The sequence below is a fragment of the Dermacentor andersoni genome, chromosome 7 (assembly GCF_023375885.2).
Source record: "Dermacentor andersoni chromosome 7, qqDerAnde1_hic_scaffold, whole genome shotgun sequence".
In the NCBI taxonomy this organism is placed as follows: domain Eukaryota; kingdom Metazoa; phylum Arthropoda; class Arachnida; order Ixodida; family Ixodidae; genus Dermacentor; species Dermacentor andersoni.
The window spans coordinates 113,061,181-113,075,824 of NC_092820.1; the positions used below are offsets into that span (position 1 = coordinate 113,061,181).

The following is a 14,644-nucleotide window of genomic DNA, read 5'->3' on the forward strand; positions in this document are numbered from 1 at the left end:
CCTATTGGGGCACGGCGAAAGCGCTGTGGGCAAGGTGCTCAAAATGCTCCGTCTTTTCCTGCTACAGGTCCTGCTGCTGTCAAGTACGCATGCACCTTCGCAGACTATCGCCGAGCTTCATCAAGTATCAACAGAAGAATTGGTCACCAAAGATAGCAAATCTGGCAGCGCCGTCACAGTGGGGGCGCCACAGGTCCTGCTGCTGTCAAGTACGCATGCACCTTCGCAGACTATCGCCGAGCTTCATCAAGTATCAACAGAAGAATTGGTCACCAAAGATAGCAAATCTGGCAGCGCCGTCACAGTGGGGGCGCCACAGGTCCTGCTGCTGTCAAGTACGCATGCACCTTCGCAGACTATCGCCGAGCTTCATCAAGTATCAACAGAAGAATTGGTCACCAAAGATAGCAAATCTGGCAGCGCCGTCACAGTGGGGGCGCCACAGGTCCTGCTGCTGTCAAGTACGCATGCACCTTCGCAGACTATCGCCGAGCTTCATCAAGTATCAACAGAAGAATTGGTCACCAAAGATAGCAAATCTGGCAGCGCCGTCACAGTGGGGGCGCCACAGGTCCTGCTGCTGTCAAGTACGCATGCACCTTCGCAGACTATCGCCGAGCTTCATCAAGTATCAACAGAAGAATTGGTCACCAAAGATATCAAATCTGGCAGCGCCGTCACAGTGGGGGCACCACAGGTCCTGCTGCTGTCAAGTACGCATGCACCTTCGCAGACTATCGCCGAGCTTCATCAAGTATCAACAGAAGAATTGGTCACCAAAGATAGCAAATCTGGCAGCGCCGTCACAGTGAGGGCACCACAGGTCCTGCTGCTGTCAAGTGCGCATGCACCTTCGCAGACTATCGCCGAGCTTCATCAAGTATCAACAGAAGAATTTGTCACCAAAGATAGCAAATCTGGCAGCGCCATCACAGTGGGGGCGCCACAGGTCCTGCTGCTGTCAAGTACGCATGCACCTTCGCAGACTATCGCCGAGCTTCATCAAGTATCAACAGAAGAATTGGTCACCAAAGATAGCAAATCTGGCAGCGCCGTCACAGTGGGGGCGCCACAGGTCCTGCTGCTGTCAAGTACGCATGCACCTTCGCAGACTATTGCCAAGCTTCATCAAGTATCAACAGAAGAATCGGTCACCAAAAATAGCACATCTGCCAGCGCCGTCACCGGGGGGACGCCACAGGTACATGGATATCAGACGTCGTCGACCGTGACGTCATCAACCCTTGACCTTATAAATTCGGTACCACACCCGTCCGTCTTCAGTAGGCGCGGCGAAAGCACTGCGGTCAAGGTGCTCAAAATGCTCCGTCTTTTCCTGGTACAGGTTAGTTATGTTTGCACCATACGATCTGACGATAGCTTTCTTGTTCTCCTGCCGTGCCCACGCAGGTGTCTAAACTGTGCCTATAACTACTATAGGCACAGTTTAGACTGTGCCTATAGTTATGTTTCAGACACTCATTGAGGGGCAGAAAGACATTAGGTCTCGTTTAGAGGCAACAGAAAGGGCACTGTGGAACTTTGGTGATCGCTTGACTACCATAAAGGCAAACATAAAAGATCTGCAGCAGATGAAAACAGATGGAATTGAAAACATAAGCATAGCTTTGAATGGTGTGCAGGATGCACTACACGGCATCAAGCCAGACTGGAAGATTTAGAAGATAGAAATCGGAGGTCAAATTTAATTGTTTTTGGCGTAAAGGAAGATCCTATTGAATCACAGTCGGACTTGCGCAGAAAAGTTATTGATGATCTCTTTTCTGCTAAATTGGGAGTGCAGTGTTCATCTGTAGCTCGAATCCATAGACTGGGGAAAAGTTCTTCTAATCGCCCTGTCATAATGTACTTTCAAGACTAAAAGGAAAAGCAAGCAATGTGGAGCAATGTATCTAAACTAAAGGTAAAAAACATTAGAATCGATAATGACTACTGCGCGGAAACGTTGTGCAAATGCAAGCATCTTTGGCAAAGTGCAAAACTTAAAAAGAAAGGCTGGGAGTAAGGTTTCCTTGGTTTATGATAAGATGAAGATCGATGGGCTGTACTATAAATGGGATGCTGCTCTAAAGTCTAGACGATTAATAGAACGTAACGCCACATCTTTATCTGAAAGTTGATGGCCAGATACGTCCGATGTGCTGATAGTTTCTTTCAATGCAAGAAGCATTGTGAACAAAAAAGATAAATTGGAAGAATGTTTGCTCTTTTTGGATCCGCACGTGTGTGTCATAACTGAAACCTGGCTACACGAGCAAATCAGAGACGATGACGTAGTCCCACCAGGTTATCTGTTATATCGGCGGGACCGAGGATATAGAGGGGGTGGTGTTCTGCGGTTGTTAAATCATGTCTAGATGTTGACGTGGAAAGCCAGATTGCTGAGCATAAAAGCCTTTTCTTTTTTGAAAATCAAAGTGATGCAAACGGCGTTTTTTTTGTGCAGTTTATCGTGCTCCGGACGCTGATGAAAGCTTTTTGAGTAAATTGTATGATCGCTTGTTGTTGTTACGAAACAAGAATGTGATTGTAACGGGTGGCTTTAATTTGCCTTTATTAAATTGGAACAATCTGTCTTTTGGATTATCGCATACGTGCGATAAAATCCTTGATGTTATGCTTGCTCTTGGTCTTGACCAAATAGTTACTGAATGTACTCGCGGAACATAAATTCTTGACCTGCTGTTCATTAGTGAAGAATTTAGAGAAGGAACTGTTAAAATTGAACCCGGCATATCTGACCATAGAGGCAATTTTTTTTCCTGGAAGGTTGAAAAATCAAAAACACATGCGGTTGATGTCGCTACAGTTAAGGAATTTAGTACAGCTGACGATGTGGCGATTATTGACTATATTGAAGAAAATCTTGGGTATACATGTGATGATGTGGAAAGCTCTTGGAAATGGTTCGCTAATGTGCTCAGGCATTGCATTAAAAATATGTTCCAAACATAAAAATATTTAAAAGGCGGAAACATCCATGGATTACTCGTGAAATTATACACATTAAGCGTAGACTTAAGAGATATCGTACGAAGCAGGGGACGTCAACGCCACTGTTTAAAGAAATCAAACATCACCTATTGTCAAAAGTGAGCTGCGCCAGGACTAAATATTTTTCGCACAGTTTAGCAGAATTTCTAAAGACTGATCCGCAGAAATTTTGACAGCACTTGAGTAAACCCAAAGATGCACTTACTAAAATAAAAGTTAGGGACACAATTATCACGGGTACTGCCGAAATAGCTGAGAATTTTAATCATTATTTCTACGAGGTGTTTTGAGAATTACATCAATATGACATAAAAGCAGTGGCTGCACCAGAGGAGGGCATTGAAGTAACTTGTGAGGGTGTGCTGGCGATGCTCTTGAAACTGGACACTAGAAAATCCGCTGGAACCGATAGTTTTTCGAATTTATTTTTGAGGCGATACGCAGAACAAATATGAGGTTGCCTCACAGACATCTTTAAACTCTCATTAGCAAATGGAAAAATTCCTTCAGATTGGGAAATAGCACGTGTGGTTCCCGTATATAAAAAAGGTGATCGATTACTAGTTTCAAATTATCGGCCTGTTTTCATAAGATGCAGTTGCTGTAAGATGTTGGAGCATATTGTAGCCGGTTACCTGGTAATATGTATGTTTCGTATCCGTGTGCTGCTAATATTGTATACATTTTATTCTCTTGGTTATGTAACAATGTAAATTCATTCCTGCTTGGGCCAAGCAATTGCCTGCAGTATTCTGAAATAAATAAATAAATAAATAAATAAATAAATAAATAAATAAATAAATAAATAAATAAATATTTCCGCGACCGGACTACGCAAGAGGACGCGTTTCTACCAGAAAGCTCGTCTTCGTGCATAGCGTTAGCCGCCAGCTTTTCCCTGTGAACATTACGGGGACATAAGCTGCAGTTGCCGGTAAGCGTGAGAAGGAATCAGAGATCTCTGAACGCTATCGCGTTCCACTCTTAAATGCGAAGCTTAAGCGTCCGCCAATTTTTATCTGAAATCCTTGTGCGCTAAAATGACTTGAAATGCGAGTTCTGTCGTCATATAGTAATACCAGTACCGAAAATAATTCAGTAGCGTCGATACCGAAACCAGCAGCTTCACCCTCGCAACGTTGGCACTTTTATCTTTCTTTGTTACCATGGGTCGACGTCCGCAATAAGCCTGAAACACTAAGCTTTGTGCATGCAAATCAGGTCACAGTCGCACGCCTAAGCATACTCGTCTTTCTGGAAGTGACTTCTTACGGAAAGTGGATCAGACCGACATGTTGGGCCAACGATACTGTCAGCTGGCCCTGCTGACTTATGCACCGAGAGCCGCCATCTGACCCTATAATCATTGGCGTGCACAGGGCTCCTCATCACAGGTTGACAAAAAGAAGACTGCGGGTTGACGAAACGGTGCTTCGGAAATGCCTTTCTATAAGCGTGAGAAACGACGACAAAATAAGACAAGAGTGATTCGTTGTCTCATAGTGGCCACAGCAGGGAGGACGCTAGACCACCCCTACGCTGATAAATGTCCAAAGGGGCCGTAAAACACTTTTCCAACTAATCTTAGAATGGCCTCACTATTAAAGGACGTCGTCTCACGAGTGTCATGCTGCAAAAATGTTTTCGAGTCCTTCAACTATAAGTGGAGTTATCGCACTGATACCCGGCTTTCTCTCTCTCTTCATCTCCGCTAGCTCCCTGGCAGCTACACAGCGGAGAAACTGGGAGAAGCCAAGAGAGAAAGCCCGGGTCAAAAGTGGAGTGTCGCAGCGACGAGGGGGCTCGTCGCAGAACTCCGTGGCAGCCGCGGTATAGACTTCACGGTGCAGCACGCCGCGGCTTTGTCGAAGGCGGAAGCGTACTGCCGACGCCACAAGGCGCAATGCGAAGATGAAATCATTTTCTTTTTCTGTCATTTTGAGATCGAAGACATACACGTATATATTTTGTTCATTTACTTAACTCGGTATTAGCAACTGCATATCGCCGAGGTCGCAGACATACACGTATGTACTTTCTCATTTATTTAAATTAAAATTAGCAATTGCGTATCGCTCGGAATGCTCTCTCAAACACTAAATTAATTAATAGCATTGGTGGGCCAGCTGCTTTCGATGACGTTGCATGACAGCATTGCGGAAGCGACAGCAAGCGATTTCGTATTTTTTTTTTTTTTTTGCTGCGTTTTACATTAGATTGTAAGTTCACTGCTACGTGCCGGGCAGTAATATATGGCTCACATCTTCGCAGCAGTCTCTACGACAGATCGGCAACGTTTTCTTACTATGTTCAAGAAAGTCCTTCAGGCGTGCATTAGGTCGTGTATCAGACAATGTCATCGAGTGAAAGTAACTTCACTTCTTCTAGAATGAAAAGAAAAAGTCTATGCCAGGAGAACAATATGTGTCGATACTCTGCAAAAGTAGTTATAGCGGGGTTCAAAACTAAAGCATCATTGCGTGCCTCTTGAACCTAGCTGCGATTGTGTAACTGACGCGGTAAGTGTCATTTCTGTCATAAGTGACAGTACCTGTCATTTCATAAATAAAAAAGTCCTCACGGGCAGGTACCCGAACCAATCTAAATTTAACTGAGCCGGCACTAGAGAATAGGATGTACCAAAATGTGAAAATCACTATTTGCAGTAAGCGATGATATAAAGAAACCGTTACTTCAGTAACGCACCTTCCTGATGAATTGAATTTGCATAGGTTTAACCCTTTCAGGCACCAATTCAGTTCGGCAATTTAAAACTTAATTTCACCACATTTTTTACATGTTCAGAATCATAAGAAAAACGTACAGCTACAGAATAGAAAAAAAATTTTAATTCTTTAATGTGTTTTGTCAACTTTAAATAATGTGGACTGTATGCGAAAATTCACTACAGGAACACCGGCCATGAGAACATGAACTATTTCATGTCTAGCAGGCTTAAAAGGCGCCTATCCAGTCACTCGGAAATGCTTGGTGCAAAACATTGCTAAAAACAATGTAATAAGAGAATCCACTACATACAACGACATGCTTACACTGAGCAAAAATACCCAACCGTCTACCTTCCCACTCGTTTTGCTCAAACATTTTGCAGACCTTGTTCAAACTTGCAGCGCAATTCCAATCCGAACTGTTTCATTGATTGAAGTAATGATTTTACATATCATTACTTCAATCAATGCTTTTGCAGTTGATGCACAATGTTGGAGTACACAATTCAGTGAGAAATACTTGCATGAAGTCAGTAATGCCAAGGGAGAAACTGCAGTCATCAGTAGGAGAGAAAATGCCAATACTAAATTTTGTTTGTCGGAATGTGTCCGTCAGGATGACAGCAGTAGTCGCCAGGCCCACTAAATAATCTTGTAAAGTCCCATTTAACATATTTTAGGAGTGATGTGTTGCGTTGCATAGAACGTAGGGTTGATGATGACGATGAGCCTTTAAAATATATCACATAACTACAACGGGGGAGGGACAAAGGATCGGGTTGTGTGCAGTGGCTTCAGGAAAGTGAACTTGAAAAAGGAATAATTCGAGTAAAAGAGTAGTGAGTAGTTAAGTGAGACCAGGTGAATGGTACGACATATTAAAAGAATAAAAAGATTCACTGAACAATGTAGAGTTGAAGGAATTTAGAGCTTGGTGTATCGCGCCGTCTTCTTTTTCATTGTTACTGTTTGATTCGACTAGATTCGTTGAGATTGGCTTCGTTCTAAACACATTTATTGTGTTGTATGAGAAGGCCGCTCGCAATGTTTGTCTTACGCAGCTTACGCAACATTCTTCGATTCGTTCCTTTCTGCACTTAAAACAGGCTGCATTTTGACAGCTGTTTTTCGTAGTGAAGCGAGGGCCTGGAAGGAGAAGAAGTCGAAGTTCAGTTTTACCAGGCGTGGAAGCTACGACAGGGGTCCGACAGGCCAGATTTACCCGTTCCGCATGGCGTTTCAAGGCCGCCCGCCGATGCCGCCTGTCTCCCCAATGGGCCCTCCTCCCATGAGCCCCTATCCCATGGAGCCGACTCCCCAATGGCTCCCTATGTGGCCCGTAGCGCCGACGCCAGGAGAGCGCCTCGACTCGACCAGGTACGGCACCTACGGCGCCTACGGCGTCGGCAGAAGCCAACGCAGTCGTTACAGCCTGACCATCCTCGTGTTGCTGTCGGCCGGGTGCTTACTCGTCGGCGGCGCCATCGGCGCTCTGGTGACCGTCGTGAGGGCCCGCCGCGGCGAGGGCGACATGACCGACGGGGAGACCGCCATGCGCCGATGGACAGAGCCCGTGCTACGCCTGGACAGGAGCTCAGGCAGGCGAGGCGGGCTCGTCGATGGGGACTCGGGTTCGCCCCGCGCCTTCGACCTAAACGCGACCGCTGTTGCCGGCCTCGACGGCGAGGCCGACAGGAAAGACGAGACAAGCGGGACCGAACGCCGCCAAGTCGCCGAGCTGACGCGGGAGAGCGGGGCCGAGAATGGCGGCGACGTCGTCGACGCAGCGGTCAAGAAAGCTGCGGCGCGTTCGGCGGGAGGCACGAGAAGGCGAAGAACACGGGGCGCCTCCAGAAAAATGCCGCGTCGACGCTCGGCTCGACGATCTCGGCGTGAGGATTAACGCGGTCAGCCAGGTGCCGGCAGTTGAGGCCGAATAAAGTGCAGCGCTTCTTTACGAGTGCAAGCTTCTGGCAAGATCTGCGCAGCGCCTCCTCGAAATTGAGCTGGCTCTGCAGAAAGATTTGAATTCGGGCTGCCGCTTGTTTGGTAAATTAATAAACGCTCGTGGATCGCTTCGCGGCTCACAGTTACTTATACAGCAAGCGCGTGGCTGCATCGGTCTTCTTGTGCAACAGTGTTTTCCAGTCCGGAGCAGTTTACGTTCTTGAATCTGTTGTGCTTCAACCGATGAAGTACAGTTAGGACATTTGAGTTATAACTTTGTCAGTCAGGATTCATATCAATATTAGTTAATAAAGCCTTGGAAATGGTTTTTAACAGGCTTTTTTGATTTCCACGAGGTAATTCATGGAAGTTTTGTTCCGTCACAAAAAACGAAAATCCGAGGACACCTAAGCATTTTCAATGACTTGTGAATGCGAAAGCATTAATGTCCAATTGAACGCCTCTGACGGTTCTTCCGATTTATGAACAACTTGCAGGCGAGCGAGAGCGTCGAGATGCTTGGCGCGTTTGGATTTGGACTGGCGAGAGCTTGCGCGGTCGAGGAACGCGCGGGTAACGCAGGCTCCCGAGATCGAGACTGATGTAGCGTTGCGGCGATGCTCTCGCGCGATACCGCGGCAGCAGGTATCGCGCGGTATCGCGCGGCAGCAGGTATCGCGCAAGCTACCTTGTGCCCGCTCTGCTCCGTCGAGGACCGAGCCAGCAAGCGCGAGCCAGCATCACGTTCGTGACGTGGCGCCGCAGCGAATGCGAAGTTGGGTGCCATTTCGCTGCTACAGACGCTGCTAGAGACATTTCGCTGGTACAGACACAGGTTCGATGGAGGCTTGTAAGTATCGTTCGTAGTCATTTTAATTAAACAAACGATTCCGCAATAACACCGCGCGATTGAGCAGCAGAAGCGAAAGAAGAAAATCGCAAAATAGCAGAGCAGGCGTAGTGTGTGCCAGCTAGCGTTCAAAAAGCGCGCGCGCCCAGAATTGAAACCGGAAGGAGTTAATCCCATCCGCTTGGTGCGCTACAGTCGATTCGGCCACTGGGCTCTATGAGAGTGCCCGCTCTTGTTGAACGCCTTCATAACAGCGATAAGCAGGCGGAACGGCAGCACAGCCGCCTAAATCCGTTTGTGCGCGGAACGCTTGCGAGCAGTGCAATCACGACGGGCAAGCGGGCATGTCGCGTACTGGGTCTTTTTGTATTCCGCGGGCATCCGCAGTAAAGCTGAAAAAACGTAATACGTAATAGATAGAAAGACGGAAACATTTATTCGGACGTTTTGCAAGCCGCTCTGCAACTTCTAATTGGAACTTTTTTTCCCTAGCTTCGTTGCTTCAGGAGTTGGTTAATTATTCTTCGCTAATTAACTAATTAGACAAAATAAGAAAAGTAGCCTGACACAGGCCACTGCCTGATTGATCTAATGCCGTCAAAACTGGATGTCATGTCACATGCAAAGCTTGTCAATCAGAAAGAAAGAAATGCAGTCGTATCTAGTGCAGCAAGACAATGACAGCACTGAAACCAACATGGAGTACGTTACCAGACGCACCGCGTTAGAGAGTGTGCTAGTGCTCCCTGGAGGAGCTAAGAGCAATACCAGAGCACTGCACATCGTTCGAAAAAGGAATCGAAACGTGGTGACATTGGCCAACTAATAAGTTGATTTGCCTAGATCAAGACGACAAATTTCTAAGCAGCCCGAGGCAAGGAATGCTTATTGAACGACCTGTAACTAGTGTATAGAAGTGATTTTCTCCAGGCGTTTTATCGTGAACTGGGTTGTCGTCAGCTCAGCCATCGGGGTTCTCCCGTAGCTGTTGCATTGGCCTTTGTAAATGTAGAGTGCAACTGTCCTCTTTTACTGTATTCTAACAAAACAAATATTTGGAAACTTCGAATAGTTGAGACTTGAATCGAATGCGAATGGAGTAGTGAATACTATTACTATATAACATATCATATAATATATATAGTATATAATATAATATATGTACTATATAATAGCGAATACTATTCCATTTCTATTCGACATTTGGAATATTCGCCTCAATAAAAATATATTCAAGTGTTTGACTTACGCTCGAGAAGATACTTTTCTTGGAAATAAAGAAAGATCCTAACATTCAACTTTGCAAATATTATTTGACGGTCTTAGTTGAATTTTATTGTGCAAGCAATGAAATAGAATTCCAGAACAACAAGCTCTTAACAACAGGTTAATAGGACAGCGTAATTGTAAAGTTTATTGTTAAGTAACACTTGTGATGTTAAGCGGTTGCAAGAAGGCGTGCAGGGACTCAGTGGGAAACAATGCGTTTTTTTTTATTCGAAAGCTTGCCTTTAGGTACAGCACAGCAGCATATTCATACGCGTAAGTATACCCGAAAATTTATTTTTTCCATGCGTGAAGTCTACAACAGGAGAACGTAGAACGGTCTATGAACCCCGTGTTCGAGGTCGGGAGGGCGCACTGGGCGAAGGCCAGAGCGCGGAGGTGGCGTAGACGGGTCCGAAAAAAAAAAGAAAATTCGGGGCAAGTCCAGAGCACTCGTGTTAGGTTCGCGATTTCGGTAGTGGTGCTGCCGAACGGGCCCGAAGAACCACACGGACTGCGGTACATACGAGACCAGAGGGCGGTCACAGGCGGCGCAATTGCAAGCCCGGCACGCAACCTCTACAACTCGACCTCCTGTCGGTGATTACAAAGACGGCGCCGAATACACCAACACACGAAGAAGGGGACACGAGACAAGCACATAGGCGCACTACTAACAACTGAGTGTTTTATTTCTTGGCATAGTGATATATAGCTGCTGTCAAAGATCAAAACAACAAGAATGAACAGGGCAGTCATCTGCATCGCACAAGGAAGCCAAGATACAGAATAACTTCTAAGTGTCGCTCTCAAGATACGCCAGTTCCTTTGTCGAAAGAGAAACTGAGGCTTCACTGATACAATCAGCACCACGCTTTTTGATCTCAAGCGCTTCCAATATCTCCCTTGTCAGTTGATGATCAGCTCTGTTCAGAACACTGGTTCTATCAAAGTCTGGGATGCACTTGTGAGCCTTACAATGCGCACTTATATGACCGGAGAGCTGGTTTTCCATCTTATATCTATGCTCATGCAATCTGTCATTCAGACATCTGCCCGTTTGGCCCACATACGTTGAACCACACGACAAAGTCGTGTGTTGTTGTATTCGGCGCCGTCTTTGTAATCATGCTTAACCAACTAGCCCACCAACACATGCTCAATGCTCCTGTCGGTGAGTGAGCCCGCCACGAATGTGTGAAGCACGCGGCAGGATGTGGGGCACTGCGGCGTCAATGGCCTGAGGGATTGGCCGAGCATCGAGTAGCCGGAAATCGGAGAACCAAATAACGCAACGCGCAGAAAAAAACAACAACACCGTTGAGAATAGGTGGTGTGGTGGAACTTGGCGAGCGTATTTTATTAAAAATTAAAGAGAAATCTGCAGAAATGCAAACAATACAAACCGACACTAAATCCGGCGAGAAAAGAAACCATGTTCTCGTCTGCATTTTGCAATTCAATCGCACAACACCCAACAGCAAGTCAGGCATGCCAGTGAGAATTTTCCTATCGCTGTTTGTGAGAGTCGAGGCATCTAATAGTATCAAAGAACAGGTATATACGTTCGAGAAGGCGGAACGGTGTTTCTAAGTTTTTTTTTGCCAGTTGATAAATTGTTGACAATCAATCAAAAACTGATCTATGGTCCAATCCTTCTCACAAACACAGCAAGTTGGTGAGTGTGCCAGACGTGTTTGGTGTAAACAACAATTTGGAGATCATGTTCGACAACGTTACCTAGTGACGGCGACTTCAAGTATACCTGGGGGGAAAATGCTCATGTTGTGCGGGGGAGGTTTTCCTTACTATTATAAACACTGAACATCATGAGGCTGAGCTAACTATGACAGTAATGAGAGCTTAGCGCGTAGTGTCACATGGTGACCTAATCGCGTCTGAAGTTTGTTGTGCGATGACAGTCTTTTTAGCAGGGGCATTCTGCGCGCGGCGATGGTTCCACGTCTAACCAGGGCGACCAGGTGCAGTTATGGTATTGCGGGTAACCACGCTCGTCCGCTTCGTTATTCGCCGGGCGAGGAGATAATATGGTCGCACGGTACGTTGTCAGTCTACCTAGTAAATCGTCGCGCACCTGTAAAGAAAGAAAGTTAACGGTGTACTGCATGCAAATTTCCTCGTACGAAAACCTCCCCATGTGCCCGTGCTGTGTGCTTTATTATTGCCAGCTTTCTTACGAAGTGGGTTTCTTTTGCGGCCCTTTGTAAACTATACTCATTGCTTTCTTGTATTTTGCCCCCACCATCAGGTCCTTGACCTTGCCCTTGTAATTGGTAAGTGTCGTTGCATAAAATTAACAATTACGAGAGCACGAGAACGAGAACAATGACCAGGATAAACACCAACAAAAAACAAAACAAAAATGAACGCGAAAAGTACTTTACACGCGCTACAGTCAGTACACTGACCGCCTCAAAGAAGTGTGCAGGTTGACGATGCACAAAATGTGCCGCTTGGTAAAAATTACTCGTCCGAGGTCCCACGCTTCATGGTGGAGTCAGATATGAGAATATTGCAGCCTCACGTTAACACGTGTTTAAGCGTTCAATGTACGCCTTGATGACAGCAGCATATAGCTGACACGGATGTCGCTCGTACTTTCCTATTTATACATTCCATTTTCCTACTTGTACATTCCAATTAAAGAAAGAAACATTTGAATTTCCCCATCCTTTCCTTGGCTTCCTCGTTCCCTAACTTCATCTGTTCACTTCGTTTCTTTTCCGGAATGCGCGCTATTAAAATAGGAGCACTGCGCCGAGTAAAGCAGCGTAGATGGCACTTGGCACCGTACCTCACCTCAACTGCTAGCCTCGTGGTGAGGTAGAATTGCAGAATTTGTTTTTATTCTGCCTTGATGCGAGGTTAACTGACACACGCCGTTGTTCAAACATTTCAAAGATGGAAGTGCGCTGTGTTGGACGGGTAGTTGTGTCACGTGCCGACGTATGGTGCCCTGATGCCCGGCATGACGACAGGAAATCGTAGCTGCTGCAATGAACCCGACGTTGATCGGCACGCGTTGTTCGCGAAGCTAGGTGTTCTGATGGCACATTTACCGCACGAAGTTGCAGGAACGGGTCTGTGCAGTGGCAATTTGCTATTCTTCTTAAGGCTTGAGAACTCTAAGCAACACATCGCGCAGGCTGTATTCCTGATTGTGCCGTAACATACCGCCCTACTCACCAGATCGGTCGTCTGGTCGCTCGCTAGGTCGCTTACTCATGTGCTCATTAACTGGAGTGACAACCGACCGGCCAACTTAACCGGACCGGGCTAGACCGAACCGACCAACCAACTCACTCACTCACTCACTCACTCACTCACTCACTCACTCACTCACTCACTCACTCACTCACTCACTCACTCACTCACTCACTCACTCACTCACTCACTCACTCACTCACTCACTCACTCACTCACTCAATCACTCACTCACTCACTCACTCACTCACTCACTCACTCACTCACTTGCTCACTGCGCCTGACTCTCTCACCTCGGGTAAGGATGATGCCAGATTGTTAATCTCGCACGGGTCGCTGAAGATGTCGAACACGAAGACGGTAGCACAGGGGTCAAAGTCGTCCGCCGCGAGGTCGTCTGCCCCGTCGGCGCTGCACGTGACGGCTGCCTCACGGCGCCAGTCGGCCCTCGGGGCAGAGTGGAGGCGGGACCCCGAGTCGGCGGACGCCTCCTGCAGAGCTTTCCAGGCCTCGGACGATACCATGAGGGCGTCGAGGTCCAGCTCTTCGGGAGGTTCTCCTTCCGGCAGGGGAATTCGACTGTCGAGAAGCGCGTCGCAGTATCCCTCGGAGCGGTTTACCAGTTTGTACCTGGGAGTACAGGCAGTTATGTACAGAGGTTGTACACCGACCTCCCGCACACGTTCTGCGCTGTTTGCGCGACCACGAACCGGAGAAAAAAAAGGAATTTGGGATAGGCCTCGAGCCCGTTAAAGGAAAAATGCCACCAAGTCTTTCTTCCGCGGCCGCCAAATAACTGAAGTGACGCAGAGAGCAGACTCAAGAATGGCGACGTTGTCAACACAACGGTCAAGAAAACTGCGACGCATTCTACGGGAGGCGAAGAACACGGGGCATGTCCAGAAAAATTCCTTCGCCGACGGTCAAGTGAGAGTACTCAGTACATCGAATAATTTAACCAAAATCATCTCTTTATTGTACTTTTTTTGTAGTTCTACAAAAAAATAATTGTGTACTTTATTGCATTAAGGGAGTAACCTTTATTGCCCACACGACTGCAGCTTTCATGTATATAGGACGAACGACTCAAATGCTGGCGTGTTATTGTCACAGATCCTGCACCGTACAGATGAGCACGCCACGTAGAACATCTCAGATCTGACCACTGACAAGACACCTGGCGCCAAGACACCCGCCGCAATGCGCCGCATCCAAGTATCACCCTACAAGACCATATGGTCATGCTCTGAGAGGCTTCACTCGCCCTGATTGCAGCTGTACTTTATTGAGGAACTAAGACCAGTTGGCTCGCGTATACGACGTCTACCTGCGTATACTTGCGTGGTTGGTAAAGCTACACGCAAAAGTTAATTGAGGACAGTAAAAAGACGAACAAATTCAAAGCCGCAAGACAGACGTGTCGCTTATAGAGGTCTTCTCATTCTTTCTAATATGGCACGCTTCCAATATCTCTCTCACAAGAACATACCCGCTCTTGCCGATAATTCGAATGCTAGATAGTAATGGCTCACAGGAACACTGATAGTAATAGCTCTCTGAATCAGCGTTCCGTTCGTATTTTGCGCTTTTCTTTATTCCTTTCATAATGAAC

The 14,644-nt window shown here is 46.7% G+C and overlaps 1 protein-coding gene and 1 long non-coding RNA gene across 2 annotated transcripts; one reads left to right on the top strand and one right to left on the bottom strand.

Moving 5' to 3' along the window:
- Positions 1 to 1,296: 1,296 nt before the first annotated feature.
- LOC129385412 (uncharacterized) lies at positions 1,297 to 7,996 on the top strand. Its single transcript, XM_055072046.1, has 3 exons — positions 1,297 to 1,345; positions 4,731 to 4,845; positions 6,866 to 7,996. The coding sequence occupies exons 1-3, from the start codon at positions 1,322 to 1,324 to the stop codon at positions 7,645 to 7,647; spliced, it is 921 nt and encodes a 306-aa protein (XP_054928021.1). The 5' UTR covers positions 1,297 to 1,321; the 3' UTR covers positions 7,648 to 7,996.
- Positions 7,997 to 11,138: 3,142 nt separating this feature from the next.
- Positions 11,139 to 13,659, bottom strand: LOC129385804 (uncharacterized). The gene is made up of 2 exons (XR_011895504.1): positions 13,326 to 13,659; positions 11,139 to 11,902 (listed from the first exon to the last, which is right to left on the bottom strand). It is a non-coding gene; the product is annotated as an uncharacterized lncRNA (long non-coding RNA).
- Between the last annotated feature and the right edge of the window lie 985 nt (positions 13,660 to 14,644).